The sequence below is a fragment of the Tachypleus tridentatus genome, chromosome 8 (assembly GCF_004210375.1).
Source record: "Tachypleus tridentatus isolate NWPU-2018 chromosome 8, ASM421037v1, whole genome shotgun sequence".
Taxonomy (NCBI): Eukaryota; Metazoa; Arthropoda; class Merostomata; order Xiphosura; family Limulidae; genus Tachypleus; species Tachypleus tridentatus.
The window spans coordinates 87772641-87799948 of record NC_134832.1 but is presented as its reverse complement, the minus strand read 5'-3'; the positions used below and the strand labels follow the sequence as shown (position 1 = coordinate 87799948).

The window sequence follows — 27308 nt, the reverse complement described above, 5'->3', positions numbered from 1 at the left end:
TTTCATAGTGTAAAATATATGCTTTATATTTCTATTAATGTTTATTTTCTTCAATAAGATAAAGTAAAAACTACATTGACAAAATATGGATAGCAAATAAATACAACAGTTTGAATATAATAATAACTTATATCATTCTGAAGTTTTAATGAAGTAAAGAATTTCATTATTCTTTAAAAAAAAATGTTAATACATATCACAAAAACCAATGTAAACTAATATTACAAGCCTACCATTAAATATTACCTCTCTAAATGTCAACTAAAATTTGTTGTTGAAAATGCTATCCTCAAACATTTGACACTTCTGATTAGATAACAGAATAGCACACTGTTAAGACAGGACAAACAAAAATCACAGTCAGGTGTGACTGTTGCACAACCCTGTATTATGTGCCACACCTTTCAATATCATGTTACTTTTCATAATATTACATGTATGTCCACTTCTGACTATTTGTTTTGCTCTTTTCTTTTACCTATGACTGATTTTATAATTACTTCCAAGATAGTAAGACACCTTCAATGATGGTAACTGTGTTACCAAATTAAATTAGCTGTAACTATTAAATTTTAATTTTCATTGTGCCAAAAATGTTTTTTATTGCTCTTAAAATATTAGCAAATAAATATAAATCACAGCACTGTAATATTAATTTACTGTGATTTTGTCACATTTAGGATATAATTATGATTTTGCTTCTTAACAAATTCTCAGTCCATTTAAGTAGCATATCTTGCTCCCCAACAGATACAATATCCCTAAAAATACAAAATATACAAAATTATTTCATCACCCATTATCTCTATCAAGATTAAATACAACATTTTCAACAAAAGTTAGCACACTTATAAAACATGATTATCTCTTTTACAGATCATGCTATCGGCAATAATGTAAAACTTTATTAAATATTAGTGTAGGATTTCTTGAAGATAACAAATGGAGAACACAAGCCAATTTTGTCCTCCTAGGCTGTCCTATGGAAAACAAAAAAAATTTTAAACCCATTTTTTTATTTTTTCAAGAAGTCGTTAATTTTCTTCTCAAACTTTAATAAAGTAGAATAGCTTCAACATCACTGGTGGTACCTCATTCCACCACCCTTTTAGAAAAATCAAACTGACCATTTTTTCGCCCATATAACTAATGTAAACCAAAAAAGAGCAAAAGTTCCAACACTGATGTATGCACTTGTAATATCAATGCAGTTTGGCTGAAACTAATTTACAAGCACCCTCTGCTTCCTTACCTTTCTTCTCTAGCATAACCCTCAAACATGGAGGGAAGGGTGAATGTTATCACTGTCCTTAAGTTGTTATCAAAATTAAAACCAAGCTTTGCTATTTTCAGATGACAATCAGCTTTCCAAAATTAATCTTTATTAGGCTTAAACTTTATAAAGCAGTAACTGCATTCTCTTAGCTTATTCATTCCTATTCTTTCTCAAAGAATTTTAACCAACATCATTTCTTCAAATGATTGTTAATACATGTTTAGTTGTCATACTTATCATGGTTTTGAAACTTCTTGCATAATGATTCAAAGAATAAATTGTATGAAGTTTGTATATTTTAATTTATAAGCATTTCACTTAAAAAAATTAAAAAGTGCTATTATTTAAGTTAAATAAGATAAAACTTCATGAAATGTAACTATGTAACAATATTAAAATGTAAAACTTAACAGTTCTGGCACAAAATATATCAAGGAAAATTTTGTGGTGGATAAGTTGGCTCACTGAATAAAAATGTGGCTAGATGGAAGAAAGCAAGATTTATTATGAATGGAATTCAATCAAACTGGATTAGAATCATAAGTGAGGAAGCTGGAAATTCAATATTACAACTTGTGTTCTTTTTAGGTTATATCAGTGACACAGATAAAGGAATGATCAATACATTATTTATACCTGCTGATCATATTATGGTCTTGGATGTTGCCATAAAGATGCTGCTGCTTTAAAAAATGATTTTGATTATTTGACAACTTGGCTAGGAAAATAAATGGTGGTTAGCTTTTAATTATTATAATAAATGCAAGGTAATGCATGTGGGTTATTACATTTTGAATTTTAAGAATAATCTTAACTCTTTGTATAAGAGATCTGTCGTTATGACTGACCTTGTAACCATGAAACTACACAATTTTTAATGTGATAAGTATATCTTCACAAAATTTGTCAACCTTATGGAAAAAATTTACAAACCTCTTATATACAAAACATGTCAAATATTTTAATTAGGTATTAGGTACATAACCTCCAGAATCTCCTAAGGAATACTTTATTTCAATAAAAACTTTTTTTCTCTATTTTACCACTACATGTTGTGAAATTAAAATAAAATATGAATATATGAGAAATATGAAATAAATCAAAATTACCATTGTAACAGACTATCACACACTATTTTTACAGCTAAAGCTAATACTTTTCAAAAACATTGTTGATCCTTTACTTTGTTGGTTTACAGCTATACTTTAAACCCACCTCAGAGTATTGCAAAGCTACTGACACAGTGGGACAGCTCAGTGTAAACAAACAATCAAGTTACCATCTGCTAATCAAATCACACAATCATATTAGCAATGTGCTATTACAAATATTACTTAATTTTTCTCCACTTCATTTTCTTACCTTATCTAATAAGTTTCTTTTTTTTTTTAAATTTACTTTAACAATGAAAAATAAAAAATATGCATAAATAACAAGAAACTTAGTACTTAAGTCTGAGGTCATGTTTTTTCCTGCTAAAGATCCCTATATGAAACTTAATCCTACTTTTTGTAATGATTATAGTAGTAAATGACATATTAATTTCAAATACACAAGTAAGATTACAAAATATTATTACATGTACAAAAAATATAATGATCTGAAACTACTATAATTTAACCAAGCTATTTGTAGATTAAGTTCTATTAACTGGCTAATGTGAACACCATAATGGCAAAGAAACTAAAATCAAACAATTCAAAATGCTTCATCAGAAGAATCAAGGCTCAAAAACATTAAACAAAATATTCTCTTCCTATTGGTTGTAAATAATCCAATATCAAATGTCATATAGTATTACTGACATCTTTTGAAAGCCAAGATGTGATGGAGGCTTGACTTGTGGATTTGACTTTCTTGCTTATATCTCAGTAAAACAAGATGATTGGAGGTTGTAATTTTACATTACAGCTTAGAAATGTCTGTTAAGTACATAAATTGTGCCAAACTAATAAAATCACAGAAGGGTAGAAAGAAAATCTAAAATAGCTAATTTGGAGCAATGTATTGCATAGTATATAGGAGATTTGAGAATTTAAATATTTTCTTTTAAAACCAAAAAATTAAAACTTCTATGACATAAAAAGTTAAACTATAAACTATGCTTTAATACCAAGTGCATTAACATACATTGATAATGAAGTTTTGTTGAATTTTGAATACAACTTTGTAAAAATTCATGCATATGCACTTTGATACCACCTGGTGTTAGAGGTTTAATTAACAGTGTTAGAAAAGAAAAGGATCCTCATGTTGTGGTTGATCAGTCTCTCTTAAGCTACCCCCTAGTGGCACAGCTCTATGTCTGCAGACTCAGACTGCTAGAAACTGGGTTTCAATACTTGTGGTAGGCACAGCACAGATTGCCCACTGTGTAGCTTTGTGTTCAATTCCAAACAAACAAAAACTTTCTTAAGCCATACAAGTAGTATGCTGTTGTCAGTAGAAAGTCAAACAGGGTTTAAGGTTGTTTTTACAGAAATTTCCAGATTTAAAGAAGTTATAATTAATTATAGTAGGCCATATTTGGATCATTGTCTTTATTATCTTAAGAACTTTGAATTGCTTAGAGGTTACAGAAGGCTTCTAAGAAAATATCTGGGATGGAAAAGTTGTCACTTCAGATCAGGTTAAGATATCTGAAATTTTCTCCTAAAAAGTAACAAGTTAAAAGAATGTCTTATTAAGATACTTAAAACTGTGAAAGAACCACTGGAATTACAGTGTTGGTGTATCATATTTTTCATATTTAATGGTAACAATCATTTAACTAAGAGAAATATAAATTTTAGCAGTGTAGGGATCATTTTCATCTAAGACATTTTTATTCCAAAAAATTATTGACCTTTGGAACAAGTTGCCTTTAGATGTAGAAGACAGTAAGTTTACAGAAGTTTTATGTAAGACTTGATAAATTGTTAAATGGTGAGTTTTGTTTCTATCTTTAATGGATGAGATTACTGAGCAAAACAAATGGGTATCTTGCCGTCCTTCAATTTTATGTTAATTCACCATGATCAGAAAAGCATGCATAACTTCTAACAAACATACAACAAACAGCTTTTCTGTAGTTACTGATAATGTTAATTTAGAAGCAAAAGTTCAAACACTAACATTTAGTATACTCTACAGGTACTAGTAAATTATAATTTTGAGTCCATAAAAGGTGGAACAAGTATTGCAATTGCTGAATCCAAATGTAAGGTCTTACCGTTAAGATTTAAACACACAGCTGCATCATATGATTTGGCAATAAAGCTTGAAATTTATAGTACAACAATTTTGCTTAGTAATAAAAAATATCATTTGAGATTTTTGTACAGAATATAATGTAACCTAACATTAAAGTTTTTGATTGATTGATTTAGTGTTTTATGGCACAAAGCAGCAAGGCTATCTGCGCCAGACATTCGGTAAAAATGTAAAAAAAATAAATAAATGTAGTAATAGACATAAATGGAAATGAAGGCAAAACAAAAAAGTATAAAACCAATGTTGACACCTAGTCTACAATGTTAAGATAGAAGGCAGAGTATAAGAAGTTGTAAGGTATTTAGCAAAAAGGTAATGATCATAACCCGCCAGGAAGACTAACAGGTAAGTTCAAGAACCACCGTCAATCACCTGAAATTGGCCTTTCCAGTCCTGGTTCCGGGTTATGTGTCATAGCAGCTATTATCAAAATGTAAAAGAATAAAAGTTTTAAAAGACACTCCGCAAAATCGTAACGAGTAGCCAATTGTCCAGTAAAAAGATAAAAGTCAAGTAAATGAAGAAAAATTTGTTAAAGTAATTGAAGATAAAAGCAAAACGGCAATTAAAACAGAAAATGGCGTGAAAACCAATGTTGACATCCAGTCAACAAAGTTGTACAGAACTACCTGTAGCAGAATGGTAATGATCATAACCTGCCAGGAAGACTAACAGGTAAGTATAAAAACCACCGTCAGTCACCTGAAGTTGGTCTTTCCAGTCCTGGTTCTGGGTTATGAGTCAATATGGCCAGTACTAAAAAGTTAAGTAGTAAAAGTGTGAAATGATATGCAGCAAAAGTATAATAACAACTCGCCAGGACGACTAAGGAGTAGTTCAAACAGTAGCGTTAGTCACCTGAAGTTGGCCTTTCCAGTCCTGGTGTCGAGTTATTTAATGTTCTGGCCATTGTCCAATGTCAAATTGAAGGAGAGAGATTAAAACTGTAAAAAAGGAACCACAATTAAAAGGTGTAATGAATAAATATGCAACACTTAAATGAGATTAAAAAGATTAATGGCCATTAAAAAATTAAAAACATTATCAAGGTGGTCAGAGTCACCATCACCAATAACTCTGTCCAATGTTACAGACTGACCCTGGGAAAAAATATGTTTAAAATATTGCCGTCTTTGAGAATTGTAACGATGGCAAGAAAGTAAAACGTGGCTGATAGTGATTTGAGTGTTACACAAACTACACATTGGTGCATCAGTTCCAGATAAAAGAAAATGATGAATTAAAAAACTGTGACCAATGCATAGCCTAGTGAGAACAACTTCCTCCTTCCAAACTTAAAAGAAGCTAGATGGCCAAAGTCCAATTTTGGGTTTGATTTGAAAATGTTTGTTGTCACGTTGCTCACTCCAAGTGGACTGCCAGCTGGCACGGAGCCGAGCCTTGAAGACAACACCATAGTCCATGTATGGAATAGGCATAGGAGTGATGGTGCTGAAGTAGACATATTTAGGTGCCATGTCTGCAAGCTCGTTCCTGCGAATACCAACATGGCCTGGTATCCAGAAAAACTGGATTGAAGCAGCTGCTAATGAGAAATGGGCCAGTCGGTTTCAAATATCAGCGAGAATAGGATGTGAGCTAACGTGTAGCAATTCCAAGGCAAGTATAGAACTAAGCGAATCAGTATAAATAGTGCAGTTGGAGTACTGCTCAGCTGCAATATGATCCAGGGCAAGAGATATGGCATACAGTTCAGAAGTGAACACAGAAGCTGTAGAAGGGATTCTGCAAGCAACTACTGACCCATAGCAAACCATAGCAGAGCCCACTGAATTACCTGATTTGGAACCATCTGTATAAATGGGAACTGAATGATTGTTTGAAAGATATTCATTGAATAAAAGACGGTACTTCCAATCTGGAGTATCTGCCTTTTTTAGGTGACTGAAAGAAAGGTCACATTTGGGGGGTGTAATAAGCCATGGTGGGATGGGCCAACCTGTGGAATCTGCAATGTTATCCAAGGACAGACCCAATTCATCCAATTGCGCCTGGATGCGAAGGCCAAACGGAGCAATGACAGATCTTTTGTTCTGAAAAAGTACTGCCCACTGAGGAAGGAAAACATTTCCAGATGGGATGCTTTGGTAAGGAATGAAGTATATTGTAAAGATAGCTGCAAACGGCGAAGGTGTAGAGAAGGTTCATGAGATTCAATGTATATACTTTGAACCGGAGAGGTACGGAAAGCCCCAGTGCAGAGTCGAAGTCCTTGGTGATGAATGGGGTCCAGCATCTTTAAGGCCGAGGGTCTGGCAGAGCCATAGACCATTGATCCATAATCGAGTTTCGATCTAATAAGAGCACGATATACCTTTAACATTGAACAGCGATCTGCCCCCCAACTGGTAGAAGAGAGAACACGGAGGATGTTCAGTGCTCTTGTGCATTTGACCAGAAGCTGCTTTAAGTGTGGTATAAAGGTCAGTTTACGATCAAAGATAAGCCCCAAGAACTTGGTCTCCGGGACCACTGGCAGCAAAACTTCACCGATATGAAGTTCAGGATCAGGGTGAATACCCCGTCGACAGCAAAAGTGCATGCATACAGTTTTAGAGAGAGAAATTAAAGCTGTTTGCCAGAGTCCACTTCTGTACACAATTGAGGGCGGTTTGTAGTTGCTGCTCAATATATCTCATGTTTGACGACTGACATGAGATGTGAAAGTCGTCGACATACAGCCCATTCGCAACAGTGAGAGGGAGTTGTTCAGTGATGGCATTTATCTTTATACTGAATAGTGTAACACTCAATACACAGCCTTGAGGGACTCCAAGTTCCTGTACAAAAGAACGGGAAAGTGTCGAACCCACACGAACTTGGAATCTCCTGTCCATTAAAAATTTTTTAATAAACATGGGTAGATGTCCACGTAACCCATATTATGGAGGTCTCACAAAACGCCATACCTCCATGTTGTGTCATAAGCCTTCTCTATGTCAATGAATATTGATACAAGATGTTGGCGGTTGAGAAAGGCTTCTCTGATAGATGTTTCAAGACAAATTAGGTGGTCTGTGGTGGAGTGCTGTCGACAGAACCCACACTGGGTGGGCGAGAGGAGGTTGTTTGATTCAAGGAACCAAACAAGATGAGCATTAGCCATCCTTTCTAATGTCTTACAGAGACAGCTCGTCAAAGCAATTGGACGGTAGTTTGAAGGAATCTTGGGATCTTTCCCCGGCTTAGAGAAAGGTAAAATAATAGCCTGGTGCCAGGCATCAGGAAAAACATTCTCCTGCCAGATCAAGTTGAAAACAATCAGAAGGACATCAAGAGAAGCAGGAGATAGATGGTGCAGCATGTCATAATGAATATCATCAGGTCCAACAGACGTACTGGAAGACCGATGAAGGGCCATTTTTAGTTCCACCAGGGTAAAGGGACAATTATAGTCAAAGAAACAGTCAGTTCGAAAGGAAAGAAATGATCGCTCTGCTCGAGTCTTGATGGCCAGGAAGGTGGAGAAACAAGCAGAAGTGCTAGATATGCGGCAAAAGCTTTCACCTAGAGTGTTAGCGATGTTCCGAACATCAGTCACCTCCTGACCATCAGAGAGTAAGATCGAGAGGGGGACAGAATTGTAGTGCCCATTAACCTTTCGAATCCTGTCCCATATGATCTTGGAACTGGTGGTGGAAGATATGCTGGTTGTGAACTTAATCCAAGATTCCTTCTGGCTTTGACGTCTTACCCACCTAGTATGTGCACGGGCCCGTTGGAAAGCAACCCGGTTTGAAAGTGTGGGATATCTACGAAAAGTATCCCAGGCCCGCTTTTGAGCCTTCCGTGCTAAGTGGTAAGCAGGATTCCACCACGGATGAGGATATCGTGGAAAACGTGTCGAGGTTTTAGGAATACACTGAGCAGCTGCATGTGTAATACAGTCAGTTACCGCTGCTACACAGTCGTCTATTGATGGCTGATTTACAATGGCAGGATCAAGTTCTGCGAGAGCAGTGAAAGTGGACCAGTCTGCCTGATCCAGCTTCCACCAGGGCACGCGGGTAGGGTGGCATCGACCACAACCAGTCTTTCTCAAAAGGATCGGAAAATGATCACTGCCTAGTGGATTACTGTCAACCCTCCATGAAAAATGGGAGAATAATGAAGGGGAGCAAACTGAGAGATCAATAGTGGTAAAGGACTGACTAGGTGCACAAAAGTAAGTGAAAGAACCAGTATTGAAAAGAGAAAAATTGTGATCAGAGAGCATCCGCTCTACAGATCGGCCCCTCCCATCAATAATAGCACTTCCCCAGAGAGGATGATGTCCATTAAAATCCCCCAGGATAAGAAATGGAGACGGCAACTGTTCAACAAGAGCATCAAGGTCTGATTGATCATATGTCTCCAGGGGACAGGTACAGAGAACAAACAGTGATGGTTTGACCCAAGGAAACACGGATGGCTACGGCCTCCAAGGGTGTGTTGAGTGACAAAGAAAAGGTGGGCACATGCTGATCAACCAACAGTGCCACCCCTCCATGTACTCAACCATCACACAACCTGTCATTGCTGTACAAAGTAAACTGCCGAATGGAGACAGTATCAGCAGTTTTGAGAAATGTTTCTTGTAAAGAAAGACAAACAGGATGGTAGGAAGCAATCAGCGTTTGATATCATCCAGATTAGAACGTAAACCTCGACAGTTCCATTGTATCAAGGTGGCCATTTTTAAGAACGGGTAGGTGAAGTGGCTGGAGAAACCTTCGGTTTATGACCACGTCTTTTTTCTTTACTGTCTTTAGTCGGAGGAGGTCTATCAACCTCCATGGATCCTGCTCTGGGTCAGGTGGGCAGGTTTTTGTTATTGGAAGGGGAATCCAGTTACTGAGGATGTGAACGAATAATTGTTTTGTCTCTTGTGGTGGGAGAAAAAGATGTATTAGAAGAAATGCCTAATTTGAAACTGAAGGACATGGATCTTGAGGTTTGTTGGAAGGTATGGGAGGAACAGAGATGGGTGTGGAAGCCGATTCATCAACCTTTTTAAACACGGAGGTCAAAAGGCTTTTCATTTGTTTTGAAAACGATTCTCTTGGAGGCACAAAGAGATCTGTCTGCACTCCCACTGTAGTTGTGAAACGAAGTGCAGCAGCATACATCCGAGGGGAAGTGGTGGACAGCAATTTCCGAGCCTCAGGATAAGTAATGTTATGAGTCATTTTCAAATGCTGCACCTCTTTTTACTCCAACCATTTAGGCCAAGAATGAAAGTAGGAAGGGTGAGAACCATTGCAGTTGACACAATGGGGGTTTGTTTCACACTCATTGGCATCATGTTCCTTGCTATCACAATGAGCACATGTCAGGGAACCATGACATGACATCTTTGAGTGGCCAAACCTCTGACACTGGAAACATCGGAGAAGGTTTTGAATGTTCAGCCAGACCCTGCAATTTAGATAACCTGTCTTGATGGTGGCAGGTGCACGTGGTGAAGTAAATGTTAAAACGAGGGTATTTGTTGGCAGTGTAATTCCATCTTTGCGAGTGGAGATGCGCCTCACTGCAGAAACTCCTTGAGTGGAGAGACCAGCGAGAATCTCTGACTCGGGAACGTTCTTCAAATCCCTTTCAACAATAACTCCTCGTGAAGAATTCAAGGTAGCATGGGGTGTAACCTCAATAGGTATATCCCCAATTGCCTTTGAATTCAAGAGGAGTTCAGTGTTGGGATGTGGATGTTTCAACCAATATGTCACCAGATCGAAGTTTCTTTTCTGACTTTGGAGAGCCAGCAAGTCCCTCTAGTCCCTTTTGAATAAAAAAGGGGACATTTGCCCTAAAGGTTTTTCCAAAAGAGAATGTAATATAAAAAAGAGGTACGTGTGTTACCTATGTTGAAGATTGCTGTTCTGAGTATTCAAGACATGGTCGCCTACCTATTGACTGTTTTTTTACAATTTTATTTAAATTTTCTAGAGGATCCATAGGAAAAGGAAAAAATTTCGATACCCACTGACCCCACCCACCATGGAGCCCTACAAGTGGATGCACTACAAAGTCACGCAAGGACAATGCAGCAACGCCAGGGTTTCGTGAGCACTATACCCAAACACCAGCATCAGGCACAATGTCCACAACACCTGTTGAGAACTTCCAACACTGGTACTTGGTTGACTCTAGCCCAAGTGGACCAGCCGATTGACCCAAGGGGGGCCACCCGTCTACAGGAATTTGAAGCCAAAGTGGTGTGTTAGGGTTGAACCCCTCAACCACCAGGATCCTCTCCTCCCCTTCACGGGTCGCCACGCACGGCAAACACGTGGGTGGATGTTTAGATCCCAGAGAAGGTAACCAGATAGAACAGAACCTTCCCTGGGAGGTCCTCTCACCACGTACAGGAATCCACCCCGAGGGGAACATTAAAGACAAGAAACAATTCAATCCCTCAAAACTATTCTTGCCAACCTACTCCCGAGAGAAAATAAAATTTAAAATTCATCCTTTAAGTTATTCCCTCTTAATCTCAAAATCCTGGCTACACAGTTTTGCTTCCTTTAACATCTCATTCTATAAGCTAATCAGTCTGTTAAAAAATAAAACTGTGTTAATTTGAGCCTTGCCTTTCTTTTGTAATTCTCATTAAACTGTTCTTTCATTCTACAACCTTTAAGATGTAGCATAGAGAAATATAAGACTTCTATCCATTAAACTTCCATACAGTTTTGTAAAATTAAACAAAATTACCTCTGAACCCATCCTTTTTTTTTTTAATGAAATAAGAAATCTAGCATAACCCTTTTCTCCTCAAAATTATCCTAATAACTTTCATTATAACCCTATCCAGTAGTTAATACACTTTCTTGGATAAAACCATAACTCACATAGTGAGGTTTAATTATTTGTATAAACATAATTACCTCTTGCCTTGTAATCAAAATGCATAAGTAAATTTTAAAATTCTATTAGCTTAATAACCAGCTAGAATACTACATAAACAGCTTAGTGACTTATCTACTACCTTGCCTAAGATCATATTCTTCAGTAATGCTGAGTGGATTCTTATCTGTATTCATATGATCCCAAGTATAATCCACCTGCATTATCTCACACTTAATACCAACTGATCCAATCATTCTGTAGCATCCCAAAATACCAAATAGAGTTAAATTTACCCATCATATTTACCACTTTACTAATTAAGCTTCTCTTAATGTTATTAATGTAAATAAAAAAATTATAGACTCAGAAATTGGTCACCAGTAACAAAAGTCTAGTGTGGGGATTTCATTAAAAAGTCTTTTGCTTTCTCTCATTCAACATTGCAACGTAAATAAACTGCAATTCTCACCATCTCTTGCTGACGTACATGCACCAACAACTCAACCCACAGATGCAATTTTCTTAATACCTTGTGTGGTACCTTATAATTATAAAAAGTTAAGTACTCCAAGTCCACATTCTTTCCATTATTCAGAAAGTAACAAGCTCAAAATAATTAAATAAATAATTATTTTAAAATAACACTTGTCTTTAATAAATCCATGTTGACCCTATTTTGTGATATATTTGTCTAAATGATTTTGCAAAGCCTCTTTTATAAGATTAGCTAGTTACTAATACAGAATACAATCTAACCTATGACTTCTACACTAACTGTTGTCACCCCTGTAGAAATAGGGGTAACAGAGCAAATTTCCAATCCTCAGGCTCATTACCTTTACTCTAACTTCCCAAAAATAAAAAAGCTCACATATCTGATCTGTAACCTCCCTTACGCTTCAAAATCTAAGTACTTTATCAATTCTACCTCTTCGCACTTTTACTTAGTACCACAGAAAATTTTTAACTGTATACTAAATATATTAAACATATGATAAATGTTCCTTAATTAGGAATTTAACAAATAATAAAATTGTTATTAATACAATTAACTGAGTAATTGAAAGATAGGTCTAAAGGTGAACCATGCACTGAACCTATTAATAAATTTCTTGTCCTCAAGAAAACATGAATCAAAATGAAGATGGCATAGAGACATGATCTATTCTTTGATTCACTACTCACATTGCAACAGACTAGTTTTGCTTAATTCATGGCTCATAATTACTACTTGGAAGAGAGAACCAAATAAATAAAGACCTCACAATACTTAGTGGTAAATACACTGACCTTACTAGTTGTATGGGAAATTTCATATAATACATTCTAAGTATCCATTCAAACCATCATCGTTACTTATCAGATATCTTTAGTTAAATAATAAGGCACATGGTACTCTACTGTTCAAATTTGTTTTTCATATTAAAAGTACCACTGATAGTAACACAGGGTAACAACTCAAACATGCAATCTTTAAAACATTACAATATATCAAAAAATACAAAACATTATTATTAGCATTATTACTAAAAGATTTAGTAAATGAACACTAACAATAATTTAACAACAATGATGTTGATTTTATATCAACTGTCAAATCATATTGGCAAATTAATCACAAAAAAAATCTTAAATCTTTAAGCATGTGTTATAATCTGAGGCTCCAATCAATTTGTAATTACAAAAAAGTTATCAGTTAGCCTAAGATCAATTTTACTTCTCAGCCGTTACGGGCACCACTGACACTTTAAATATGACATCTTACATCCTAACGTAAGTCTTACTTTTAATCTTACCAGCTTTCTGAAACTGATTCTTACTCTTAAGCCTATTAGTTTACTTTTAACCTGTACTACTTCTACTAGTACTAATAGTATTAGTACTAGAGGACGTTGTAAAATTCTCATGTAACGCATCAAAACGTCACAAAATAGTGTAATATAATATAATATCTATGCAAAAAAGTGTATTTATACAACTATTCGAAGTTATCAGAAATCTATACCTTATCTTTTTTTGTTTTATTTGGCATTTTTCGATATTTTCCACCCCATGAATTTCAAAACTCGACTATACTTCGTAAATCAACATCAAGTCATTCACTTAGGGCTACAATTTCCTTGAGTGATTGGGTGTGGGAATAATCACGTGATAAAAGCATTTTAACGTCAGCAGAAGCGGGAAGCGTTGGTTTTAAAAGTGTTTTTCTTAAAGCTAATTTTGAGAAAAATTGTATTATCTGGTTAGAAAAAGACAAAACAAAAAATAGTTGTAGAAATAAATAGTCTGCAAATGTTATTAACAACGCACTATCAACAAAGAATACGAGCTTTTTACTAAAACAAAAACAAATTATACACAACAGAGCAATAACAACAATGCGGTCTCCCCTAGTACAGCAGTAAGTCTACGGATTTACAACGCAAAAATCAGGGGCTCAATTACACTCGGTGGACTCAGCAGTTAGCCTGATGTAGCTTTGCTGTAAGAAAACAAACAAATAACAATGCGTGTGTTTTACTTTCAGCAAAGCTACGAAGAGCTATTAGCTGTATCCACCGAGATGAATCGAACCCTTGATTTTAACAAAGTAAATCCAAAGACTTACTGCTGCCCCAGCGAGGAATAATAACAATAATAATACATGTGTGCCTCTCTCTGTTTATGACTATATATGTATTTGCTTATTTCACACTCACTTTGTTAACCTGAAAATGACCTAAGAAGGTCGCAATGTTGTTATGTAATTTATTTTAATTAGTTTAAATACCTACACTGCTGGCCAAAATTTTAAGGTTAATAAACATAAAGAAAAAATATGCATTTTGCGTTGGTTAGACTCAACTACTTATTTGAGTAAAGCTTCGAAAGATGAAAATAAGAAAAGGGAAAAAAATGTTTTAGCATTTAATAGGGAAAATGTGAACACTATGAAATTAGCCTAAATATTATCTGGTCAAAAGTTTAAGACCATACCAAAAAGAAGTTCTAATAGGGGTAGAAAATGCCCAACAAGAGTTATCAGTTGTGACTTGCATGGCCGTCATTACGAATAACTGCAAACATTTGCTTTGGCATGGTCGATATAAGCGTTTGCAGAAGGATGGCTGGAATATTATTCCAAGTGGTGAAGATGGCTTCACAAAGATCATGCACTGTTCGGAATTAACGTTCATTTCTATAGACTTCCTTTGCCATTCACCCCGAAACATTTTCAATGAAGTTCAGTTCGGGCGAATACGCTGGATGGTCCAAAAAAATCACATTATTCGCCATGAAAAAGTTCTTTGTCCTGCGGGCATTCTGGATTGCAGCATTGTCCTGCTGAAAGATCCAGTCATTTCCACACAAGCGAGGGCCTTCAGTCAATAAGGATGCTCTCTCAAACATGCCAATGTAGCCAGTTGCTGTTTAATGCCCCTGTATAACCTGAAGCTTCGTTGTTCCATGGAAGGAGAAAGCACTCCAAATCATGATGGAACCTCCTCCACTGTGTTGTGTGCAAAATGTCTCTGGTGGGATATCTTTATCGTGCTAGTAACGTTGGAAGCCATAAGGACCATCCAGGTTAAATTTTTTCTCATCAGAGAACAAAACCTTTTTCCACTTTTCTACGTCCCATATTTGGTGCTCTTCAGCAAAGTTTAACCTAGCTGTTTTGTGGTGTGAAAGGAGGCGTGGCCTTTGAAGATGTTTACAGTTTTTAAAGTCTTTCTATCGTAGATGCCGTCTTATTGTTCTTGAGCTTCATTCTGCATCCGTAAGGGTCTTAATCTGGTTTGACGATCGGCTGGTGTCTTTTTGGACAACCCATCGAATCCTCCTGCTCAACGCCGACGAAATTTTCTTGGGCCGATTATTTGAAATTCTCGTTCCATACCTCTCAGGGTCTTTTAAGACATTTGCAACAGCAGTTTTACAACACCCAACTTCACCAGCGATGGCACGTTGAGAGAGACCTTACTTTTGCAGCTCGACAATTCTGCCACGTTCAAACTCTGTCAACTTTTTAGCCTTTGCCATATTTTTATCCAATGTAACACAGTAGATGTCAGTGGGAGATGTTGACAACGCTAATGCTTGAACACAAATGACTAAATTTCGTTACGTGTTTAGCGATTATCGCTTTGTTTCAGTATGGTTTGAAATGGACCTATCGTGTGGAATTATTCGCCTGTTATCTAACTTTCTGGATAATAGAAAATGTCAAATAAATATTAGAGAAAGCTATTCGGACTTTTTTACTCTCGAGGCGAGCGTTCCCCAAGGAGGGGTGATAAAATCTATTTTATACATCATGTACGTAAGTAATATGCCATGAAAGACTCAAACTCGGTATTTTCTTTTCGATTTGTGGACGATGTTGCGGTTTGGAAAAGTGCCTTCACACCATCTATAGCAGCAACAAACCTACAGCTCCAACTTCACAACATGATAGAATACTGTAAAATATACTGAATCAAAATAAACGTCCCAAAACGTTTCCTGTTCAGAGAACTTTTAACATTAATTGTGTTTCTGTCAATGAATAATGATTTTCACTTTTGAACTCTATTTAGTGTCTTTCTTGTTTAAGTCCATTCAATGACAGAATCCATATTTATTCTATAATACAAACTTTTATATACAATGTAATACAAACTACGGAAAATACTTTGATTTTATTTTGTTTGCTTTTAACAATTTTATTAAATGATATAAATTGTCGATTCCAATTGTTTTGTTTTAACTTACAATATTACGTTATTTTATGACTATTATCACATCTGTTCATTACACATGTTTAACTTTTGATATATTTTTTGTTCATGTGAAAAAGTGAGCTTTTTTGTTGCACAATATTAGTCCATGTAAATTTATGAGAGAAAAGCATACAATTCTTCATAAGGGCTATAGTATAGCCGCTATACCATCAACTTATCATTGAGTGAGAGAGGAACTTTTCAACGTTGATAAAATATTGTAAACATATCCAAAATGCTTAACAGTATGGGAATACATTACATTTTAATTACCATTTTTGTTCTATCTCTTCATACTTTTCAACTTTGTTCGTGTTCTTATATTTTTACTTGTGGTGAACAATAAACTGATTAAGTCAACTGTTTGGTTTATGTACTTCCGTGTAAAGCATTAACCTGGCAGTTTTAATTAAATTTGTGAATGAAGACAAGTAAAGCAGTCTCATGCTCCCTAAGGTGAAAGGGTAATCAACTATCTCAGCTATATAAAAAGAAAAGAAATTAGTAATATGACCTAGCGCCTTCCTGGATGAAGTGTTAGCTGACCAATAGTTAGGGATATGAAAATAAATAATGTGGATTAGGGTATGTCCAAGGCAGAGCGTCACTCATACCTACATACTTAGTCAGTCTTACACACCATCTCTACAGGAAGCGTTTGATCATGATCATGATGGGCAGTGGACAGTCAAGTAAAAAAAATCAGGATTTGAAAGTAGAATATTGAGTCAGTGACCACTACCTGCTTACGTGAAATAGAATAGCTATCCAAGTTTTAACAAATAAGTCAATGTTACATGGACTAGTTCTTTCAGCAAGTGGCTTAGTGGGAAGGATATAGCAAAACTTTGAAAATCCAGTAACTATTGCTGAATTTAAAGCAGAATTGAGATATACAGCAGTGGACTTCTCAATCAGTAAGCAGAGAGATGCATCTAATGGAGTTCAAAAAATAAAATATTAAAGCTGTTGAATATCTCTTCACCATTTATATAAGCTGTGGTGAGAAATTCTATGACACATTAAAAAATAACTTTGGTAAACTAGAAATAAATAGACAAGTTTATTAAAGTTTTCCTAGTGAAACGCTATGTTATCGTGTAGGCGTACCTGATATTTACTCGTTCACTAAGGCATTGTCACATTTTGCGCTTACAACAAACAAGAATGGAGTACCACGGGTTCAGCTAAGCCCGAGACAGTTAAGAAACAGTTCTTCATGATTAGTCTGAAACTTAATGCAAAAGCGAGAAAGTTGTTAATTTCCTCAGTGATCAAAAGGAAGTCTGTTTGTTTGTTTTTGAATTTAGCGCAAAACTACTCGAGGGCTATCTGCGCTAGCCGTCCCTAATTTAGCAGTGTAAGACTAGAGGGAAGTCAGCTAGTCATCACCACCCACCGCCAACTCTTGGGCTACTCTTTTACAAACGAATAATGAGATTCACCGTAACATTATAACACCCCCACGGCTGAAAGGGCAAGCATGTTTGGTGCGACGGGGGTTCGAACCCGCCAAATAGTACATACAATACAATAAGAGATATACAACCCGACAAAAAGTTGGTTTTAACAAAATAGAAAGGATGACTAATGGAATTACTTTTTTGTTTGTTTTGGAATTTCGCACAAAGCTACTCGAGGGCTATCTGTGCTAGCCATCCCTAATTTAGCAGTGTAAGACTAGAGGGAAGGCAGCTAGTCATCACCACCCACCGCCAACTCTTAGGCTACTCTTTTACCAACGAAAAGTGAGATTGATCGTAACATTATAACGCCCCCACGGCTGGGAGGGCGAGCATGTTTGGCGCGACTCGGACGCGAACCCGCGAACCTCAGATTACGAAGCGCACGCCTTAACGCGCTAGGCCATGCCAAGCCCAGGAATTACTTTTATTTCAATATTTTAATGAATTATACAGGTTAGCAAATATTGGGAAAGTAAGTTAATCATCAGAACCGAGTTTAACATGTAAAATGATTAAAAGGCTTGAAACCCGAATACCAAACACATATTTGAAAGTAAAATTAATGATTTAAGTAAGTCAACGCCTCTTGTTTTCATCTTAACTGTTTCTTCTTGATGACGAGAAACCCACTTGAAATGAAAATTTATCTCAGAACGGCTGGTATGAGTATTAACACTTTTGCTAATAAAGCAGAGAACAATGTTTCAACCTTCCTGCTTTATTAGCAAAAGTGTTAACACCCATTCCAACCGTTCTGAAATACATCTTATTGCTTGTTTCGTTCAGAAAGTTTCCCAAAGTTACACGATTGTCTCCGCTTAGCCGTCCCAAATTTTAAACTCATAGAATTAGATGGAAGACTATTAACAGCATCCGACACCGACTTTTGTCCAACCAAATAATGGGATATTGCCGTCAAAACTTGAAGTACACTTACGGTCCCTATTGCGGACATATTTTTGCGACACGTAGCGAGCCGTGAATCCTAGGATTCACAGTTACAAAAGAGTTGCGTGGATGAGGAAATTGCAAAACGCAAAATAGAAAATATACGAATGGTGAAAAATTCGCCAAATGAAAATAATTTTCGCTGTTTTCGTGCTTACCAATAAAATTATTTACATTTGACGATTTTTTTTCCCCCAGTACTATATATCCTAGGATTCACAGTACGAACACGCTAACCACCAGTTCAAGCCCAGATCCATCTTTGATAGAAATTTTCTGAGAGATATTCCAAAGCATTGTGTTGCAGAGTGTGCGAAATTAGATAGTAGGTGCGAATATATAAGAAGCGTTTCATAAGTACTGAAAGCAATTACAGCAGTATTCGTGGGCCAAACAAAGATCATTTACTAGGCCAGGCGTTTTCCAATTTGTCCATTAACCTCTGTGAGAATCTACCTACATACACATACATACACACTTACAATGACTATAACGTTTAAAAAGGAAGTAAAACTTTATCGTTTTGTTCTCGTTAAAATAGTATTACAATATATTTTATTTGAGTTTGCCTATCAATGGTATTTCATAAAATTCTTAATGGTTACAATTATTCAATTCTATTTCTTACATTTATAAGATTACATACTTATCCTTAACCTTAATTTTAACGACAAGTTCACGTGTAGGTTATTAAAGATTTCATGTAAAAAATCGCAACATTTTTTTTTTCGAATTTCAGAGATAACAATTTTTAATATAAAAATACACTGGTTTCGTATGATGTGTGTGTGTGTTTTTTTTTCTTATAGCAAAGCCACATCGGGCTATCTGCTGAGTTCACCGAGGGAAATCGACCCGCTGATTTTAGCGTCGTAAATCTGTAGACTTACCGCTGTACCAGTGGGGAGCATCATATAACACAATCAGTTGTTTAAACTTAGATCCTGACATTGTTATTAGGTTAAATATGGTAAAAGTCTGCGTGTTTTTGTCTTTAAGATCAAAGCCATATAATGGACCACATGCGCTGTGCTCATCAGAAGAATTAAACCTCGATTTTTAACGTACAAACTTTCGAACATTCCGCAGAAACATTGAAGATGAGAGTTAAGGTTTGACTGAACAAATATTTAACTTACTAAAATATATAATTAATTTTAATTTTATGTAAAAATTTCCTTCTTATTTATTTAAGTTCAGTATCATTGTTTTCCTATACGTTCTCCACTATCAAACAGTAATCCAATTTACCTATGGAACCAACATAATTTCAATTTTCAACAGTAAATTCTAGAATGTTAATTGTAGCCATACATACCAATTCTTTAATGTTTAACTTAAACGTACAAACTACACATATTCAGTTTATTATGGAATGTGAAATAAACAATTCTTTATATGTTGTTGAGCTTAAATATTATGCTCTTTAGAAAACAAAAAGAAATTGAATTGAGGCACATTTTGTTAACACTCACACATCCAATTTTGTGAATGCTACATCTTATCATACGAATTGTTAAAAAAAGTCGCTGTTAAACTATTTGTTAAAGAGACTTGTGCTGTTTGATTTTTAATTATAGGGGTTATTATAACCCCTCAGTGGCACAACGGTATTTATATGGACTTACGACGATAGAATCCGGATTTCGATACTCGTGATTATTTGTATTTAACTACAAACAAACAAACTGTTTTTATAAAACAAGAACTTAAATAATGTTTTACAAATTAATAGTAGCCATTAACACTTCTCTACATAATCTCCTTTAATACCAATAATATCAATAATGTTTTCGTAATAATTTCATGTTTAAAAATATTTAATAAATTAACTTTTTTACATTAAAGATTTCGGTCGTCTACAAATCGCGTAGTTTATTTCTTCAAATATTGGTCGATCTTGAACAAAATCAAAACACACTAAAGAATCAATAGTTTACAAACCTTCATGTATTAAACAAGCTGCTTGTAATTTACAGACTTCTTGAAGAGCGAAACATAATAGTCAGTATTTCTTTTTAACAAACTCAACACGACTAATTGCTTATTATTTTAATAAAATTATTTAAGACAGTATCACTAATAATTTTACGGAACTAAGGCTGAACTTTTAACTTTTTCCAAATTATTTTCTCTCTCCAATCTCTTTCATTTCGAGTTTTTTCATTTCTGATCGCCTATACTTGTAAATTAATGAAACAACAGTTATTTTATGAACTGTTGTTACATATCTGTACAAAATATACTTGATTAACAAATAATATGTATCTCGAACCTATATAAACGAAATTATATTAAATATTAGAAATGCTTTTCTTTGATGTTTATGACACATAATTCCAGCAGCATTTCTAGTGCCGTCGTAGCGAAGACTATTATAAGATATGATAACGTGCGAATTCGTTCGGGCAAATAATTAAATGTACAGTGAGAAATAGATTGTCCGAACTGACTGAAGCAGTTTTTTGAAACATGGTAGGCGCAGAGACACCTCGAGCAAATCACAGAAAGGGATAATAATATGCTTCTCTTCATAGCTTTATTTGATATTTTAGATACTCATTTTTACAAATATCATTTACTGAAGACTTTACGAAATGATCTTTTAAAGTTTGACAATGTTCGGTTTCAGACATCCATTACGTATGTTTGTTTGTTTTTTGAATTTTACGCAAAGCTACACGAATACTATCTGCGCTAGCCGTCCCTAATTTTACAGTGTAAGACAACATGGAAGACAGCTAGTCATCACCACCCATCGCCAATTCTTTCACCAATGAATAGTGGAATTGACTAATAACGCCCCCATTGCTAAAAGGACGTGCATGTTTGGTGCGACGAGGTCATAACGTACATTGTATGTACCTAGAAGAATATGTAATGCATGACTACATTACACTTACCAGTCAAACACGAACACGAAAGTGTGACAAAACTTGTTTAATATTTTTATCACATTTATAAAGTAAGCTACTACACAAAAACATCTTTTTTTTTTTTTTACTGTAAGATGTTTCAAGATATTTTGTCAAACATCAATTCATATAGCAGCACTTCCTCTTCTTATAATGTTCGGATGTTGTCAGTCTCTAGTAGTAAACTATCACCTCGATTTGTAAAATTTCAGTACTTGAAACATCTTTTTTACACAAAAACCCGAATCTGCTTTTTCTTGTTGAACCGAAGTAATGGGTCATCGGATTTTTTGTTTTTTTTTGCTAAAAATAACTCTTGCTTGTTAGGTTTATTTTCTGAAATATTTTACACAAAATAATCAAAGACACCATTTACTAACGTGTGTAATACTACACAACCTTTCTGGTGCTATTTCACCCTTGGATATACACATATTCTCTTTTTTGGGGGGTGGGGTTAGGTAGGTAGATTGCATAATTACACCATATTTCAGAGTTAGAACCCATTTTTATTAGCTGTATGGTTCTGAATTCCCCTTTATATCCTATCTGACTTTAGCTGCTTGTGTAATAACTCATAAACTCTCAGTATTAGTTTTCAACTTTTTTTTTATGGTGTAGTTGAGTATATGCATCATCAAATTCTGCAGTATCAGTTTCCAACCAAGCACGAAAGATATACTAAGAAAACTATCAGTGGTAAAATCGACTAATTAAGACTAGAAGCACAGTTTTAAAAAATAATTTTGCTAGAGCCCAAATTAAGCTTGTTTAATTTGAAACTAATTACATATCTAATGCATATCTTATACTTCTTTTAAACGCGTCTATTTGGGTTCATTTAAATAAATAAATAATATGCTGTTGACCTACTAAGTATGATCAAATAATTATAGCACTAGACTCACAATCTGCGAGTTGTAGGTTTAAATTCCGGTATCACCAAACTTGCCCGCCCTTTCAACTATGCAGGGCTTATAATGTGCAGTCATTCCCACTAGTCCAAGAGTGTGTGGTTGGTGGTGATGATTAACAGCTTTACCTCTAGATTTTCACTGCTAAATTAGTAACGGCCAGCGCAGATGGCCCAGTTGTATTTTTGCACTAGAGTTACAAAAAATCAAATGTAGTGAAAGGAGGAAGATATCTGAATTGCACCTGACTCTCCCAGGTTGCTACGAAAGTACCGATCCAGACCACACTTACTTTTATATCAATAATATAATTAAATAGTGCTTACAGTGAATTATGGTAAAATATTTTTCATAATTAATATTGATTTCAACTCTTAGCTACCACCACTGTATTTTTCTGCAACTATAATTCTAATTCTGCTGCTGTTTTTGGCGTTACGTTCAAATACGTCTAACGCCCTGACTCTACATCTATCACTGTATTAAAGGTTTATTGTATTAACAACAAATATCACTGGTTAAAATTGTCATTCTTGATCTGTAAGAAAATCCACTAATACTTCATACCAAGATATAAGATATATGAGTAGCTTTCAAGTACGTTTCAGCTTCTAGTTTCCCTTTCAATAATGTGTCTGGCTGCTCGGAAAAAGTTTACTTCTAACAGGATGTATTTGTTTCACTAAACAAACTGTGATAAGGAGCTAGAAGGATTAAAAGTAGTGTACTAGCATAATGCTCTTGCATTTATCTACTTTTGAGTCTCTCCATTTTGCAACACACCAATACAACTTGTAATATCCAATCCAGTAGAAGCAGTATCTTCTCATTACCAAAGTGTCTCATTGCTAAATGATTATGGAAATGGTAAAATATTTCTGACTGTAATAGGCTGGGTATTATCAACTGCCATTGTTATTACAGTCTTCTTTAGTTTCTTATTTCCAGTGGAGATATATATGCAAAGCTACCAAAATTATCTGTCATTATTTCTAATTTGAAATACTAATAAAACAGAAGGCAGCCAGTAAGTAACACCCTTTTTAATAAACATAATATCACTGTCATAATATACCAACATCTTAAAGTGTATGTGTGAAGGAAAGCATATTTCATGTTATCACATGATATATGGCAGGGGTGGCCAAACCGCGGCTCTTTGACATGTAATGAGCGGCTCGCAGAAATATGTTGGCTGAGCTCATTTTTGCATCACAATTAATATAAAAGGTAAATAAAAAATTTTCAAGCTTTATAATTATCTACCGGGTATAAATTAAGAGTCCACTGGATTAAAACATAAGTTTAATTATCATGATAAGTAAATATACTTACAAATTTTAATTTTAATGCTAGATCTGAGTCAGGGATTAAAGAAATTTTGGATCAACAAGGATTACAGAGGAATTTTGCTGGAGAATCAGTAATCGTACAAGCCAGTGCTGAAAATGTTAGTTTTAGTGGTCGTGGCTTGCGATCGCTTGATTGTGACGTGTGTGTCTGCGTTTCGGGCAGTGGAATTAGCGGAGTGTTAGTGTGATACTGGGCACTGTAGAATTTGGTTGCGTTGCGTGTGTTGGAGCTTATTGTTTCATTTCACTTTAAGTTTTTAGAAGTGTTTGTGAAAATTTTGTGAAGGAAGATGGCGTCATCAAATTGTCAGAAGCGAAAGTATGAAGATGAAAACAGAAATTTTAAACCAGAATGGGAGGAAGTTTTTGCATTCACCCTTAAAGGAGGGAAACCTTTGCATCATATCTGCAATGTGTCACTCAGTCATTACAAAGCCGATAACTTGAAACGCCACTATGAAACAAGTCATAAAAACTTTTTGTGTGATTATCTACCTAAATCAGAATTAGGGAAAAACAAGTTAACTGTGCTAAAATCATCGCTAAATAGCCAGCAGACACTGTTGACAACGTTCAGTAAGGAAGTTTATACAACGACTAACGCTAGTTTTGTTACAGTTACGACAGAAAGTGTTCGTACCTCTGCGTCGTGAGTAGTTTTTCCTCATAACTTGAAAAGTATCATAATTAGGATAATGAAAGTACAGTATATTATAAATATTATACTAATACACATCTACATAAATTTTTATGTAACTTAAACAACAAATAAACTGTTTATAAACAAATAACCAAAAATAGGAGGACCAAAAAGTGTTCGTACAGTTTAGAACATGTGAAAAAAACAGATATTCCCGTAAAAATTTTGTTTAGTTTAGGGAATAAACTACATTATACCATTCCAGAACTAGACACTGGGTTCATAATTATTGGAATTTAGCCAGCAAAAAATGTACTTCCAGCAATTTAGCGCCGTCTCCGTCATTATCTGCTTGGTCATCATAGCGAACAGGAAACAACTGTCCAGTGATTTAAAAAACCAAATTATTGTAAAATACAAGTCTCGTGTGTCTCTTTCCGGTATTGTTGCACAACTTAATGTGCCGAAATCTACTGTTCAAAGCATAATTGCCAAGTCTAAGCTTACAGGATCAACTGCTAACCTTTCTCGTTCCGAACGCCCCACCAAAATTCCAGAGAGGACCAAGAGGAAGGTTTTCAGAGAAGTTAGTATGAACCCTCGTTTAACACGTAATGACATAGAGAAACTGGTAAGGGAAACTGGAGTTGAAGTAAGCACCTATACAGTTACGAACATGTTATGATCTTCTGGGTTCAAAGCATGCCGTCCTCGTAGAACTCCATATTTAAAGGCTGTTCATTTAGAAGCATGATTGAGGTATGCAAGAAAGCATGTAGATAAACCCTTTACCTATTGGAAGAGTATTCTTTGGTCAGACGAGACTAAAATCGAGCTTTTCGGCCACAATGATGTTCGCAACATTTTCCGTACGAAGGGGGGAATGAAATCTTCCAAAGAACACCGTCCCTACAGTTAAACACGGAGGTGGCTCGATCATGCTATAGGGTTTCTTCAGCTCTTCTGGTGTAAGCAGCCTTCATCGCGTCAACGGAATCATGAAAAAAGAAGAGTACGTTGATATATTAGGCACTTATATTAAGAATGATGCTCGGAACTTGCGGCTTGGGCGTCATTGGATCTTCCAGCACGACAATGACCCTAAGCATACATCAAAATATGTGCAATCCTGGTTCCAGAGGAACCATATAAGCGTTCTGAAGTGGCCATCGCAGTCACCCAATTGAAAACGTTCGGCATGAGTTGAAGACCAAGGTTCATCAGCGTCATCCAAAAACCTTGCAAGAGTTGGAGGCCTTCTGTGAAGAAGAATGGAATAAAATACCAGTCGAGTACTGTCAAACGATGATGGAGGGCTATGAGGAGAGATTGCGCCAAATAATTCACCTGAAAGGCTACACAACAGACCATTAAAGTAGACGCACGAACACTTTCTGCCCCTCCTACGTTTGGTTATTTGTTTATAAACAGTTTATTTGTCGTTCAATTTACATAAAAAAATATGTAGATGAGTGTTAGTATGATATTTAAAATATACTGCACTTTCATTATACTAATCGTGATACTTTTTACGTTATAAGGAAAAAACTACTCACTACGCAGGGGTACGAACACTTTCTGTCGAAACTGTATACCATGCTAAACGCCCATATTCTGATGATGATTTTTAAAGAAGAATATAGCTGAAGTTGTTGCAGTGTTAGATGCAAATAACACAAAACTTCAGCGACTAATAGCATAAACACAAGCTTCACGCCACACTATCGAGAAACGTATCTCCCAGATCAGTGCTGATGTTGCAGGCAAAATGCAAAATGATTTAAAGAATTTCCTTGCATTCAGCTTAACCCTTGACGAATCTACAGACATACAAGACAACCCACAACTGGCATTAACAACCCACAATTGTTCGTTATGTTTCCTTTGATGTAACTGTGAAAGAAGAGATGTTGGACTTGGTGGCACTAAAAGAAACAACTCGTGGTGTTGACATTAAAAATGCACTTGGCAGAGCCTTAACAAATGCTGATATTCCACTGGATGAACTCGTCAGTGTTGCAAAAGATGGAGCATCTGCAGTTGTGGGGAAAAATGCAGGATTAATTGCGTTTATGAAAAGTAATCCCAGCTTTCCAGAGTTTCTCCCTGTTCGTTGCATTACTCGTCGTGAACACCTGGCAGCCAGATACTTCAAGTATGAAGATATTTTGAAATTGTCAATTTCATATGCTTAAATGGGAAGACCCACTAACAGTTCAAAAATTTTATTGAATAACTGGAGCTTGAAGATAAACCCAGTGATGATTCTTTCCACTGCATTGTGAGGTGGTGTCAACCAATAATGTCTTAAATTGGTTTGTGGATTTGTTAGAGCTCATTGTTGCTCTTCTCGAAGAAAAGACAATATTCTACCCTCAACTGAGAAATGATGAATGGACGCAAGATCTAATATTCCTTACTGATATAATGAATAATCTACAATCTCTCAACTTGGCACTCCAGGAGAAAGATAAGGTTGTTTCTGATCTTACTCAGACAGTTTTCAGAATAAAATAAGACTTTTCCTAAGAGACACATTGTCAGAAACTTCAGTTAATTTCACAATCTCAAAATGAGAATAAATACATTCCCTGGTGTATATATATATATAAAACCACAAACTGGAAGAATACAAAAAAAATTACAAGAACTGATTGATAATTTCCTAGACAGGTTTGAGGACTTTAAAAAACTGGAGCCCTGCTTTGCCTTTCTTGTAAATCCATTCATGGTTGATGTGCTCAATTCTCGAACCTCTGGTTACAGAATCATCTGCTGTGGAAATGGAACTAATAGAACAACAGGAGGACCTGGATCTAAAGATTACCCATAAATCCCATTCTACAATTGAGTTCTGGAAGCAAGTTCCAGAAATAAAATATTCTGAACTGAAGAAAACCAGTGTGCGACTCATCTCAATTTTCAGCACAACATACTTCTGTGAATCACTG

General features: G+C 35.5%; 1 protein-coding gene across 5 annotated transcripts in view; it reads right to left on the bottom strand.

Annotated features, from left to right (window-relative positions):
* The window catches only part of LOC143222871 (serine/threonine-protein phosphatase 2A 56 kDa regulatory subunit gamma isoform-like), a 105174-nt gene extending 91664 nt beyond the window's left edge, over window positions 1-13510 (bottom strand). For 2 of the 5 annotated variants that reach the window (XM_076449988.1, XM_076449987.1), the window contains exon 1: window positions 13177-13290. In XM_076449988.1, the coding sequence (XP_076306103.1) occupies window positions 13177-13287 (111 nt within the window). In that variant the 5' untranslated portion in view covers window positions 13288-13290. Of the gene's footprint in view, window positions 1-13176; window positions 13291-13385 lie in introns of those variants that run through there. The other 3 variants (XM_076449990.1, XM_076449991.1, XM_076449992.1) reach the window with 3 other exon arrangements.
* Between the last annotated feature and the right edge of the window lie 13798 nt (window positions 13511-27308).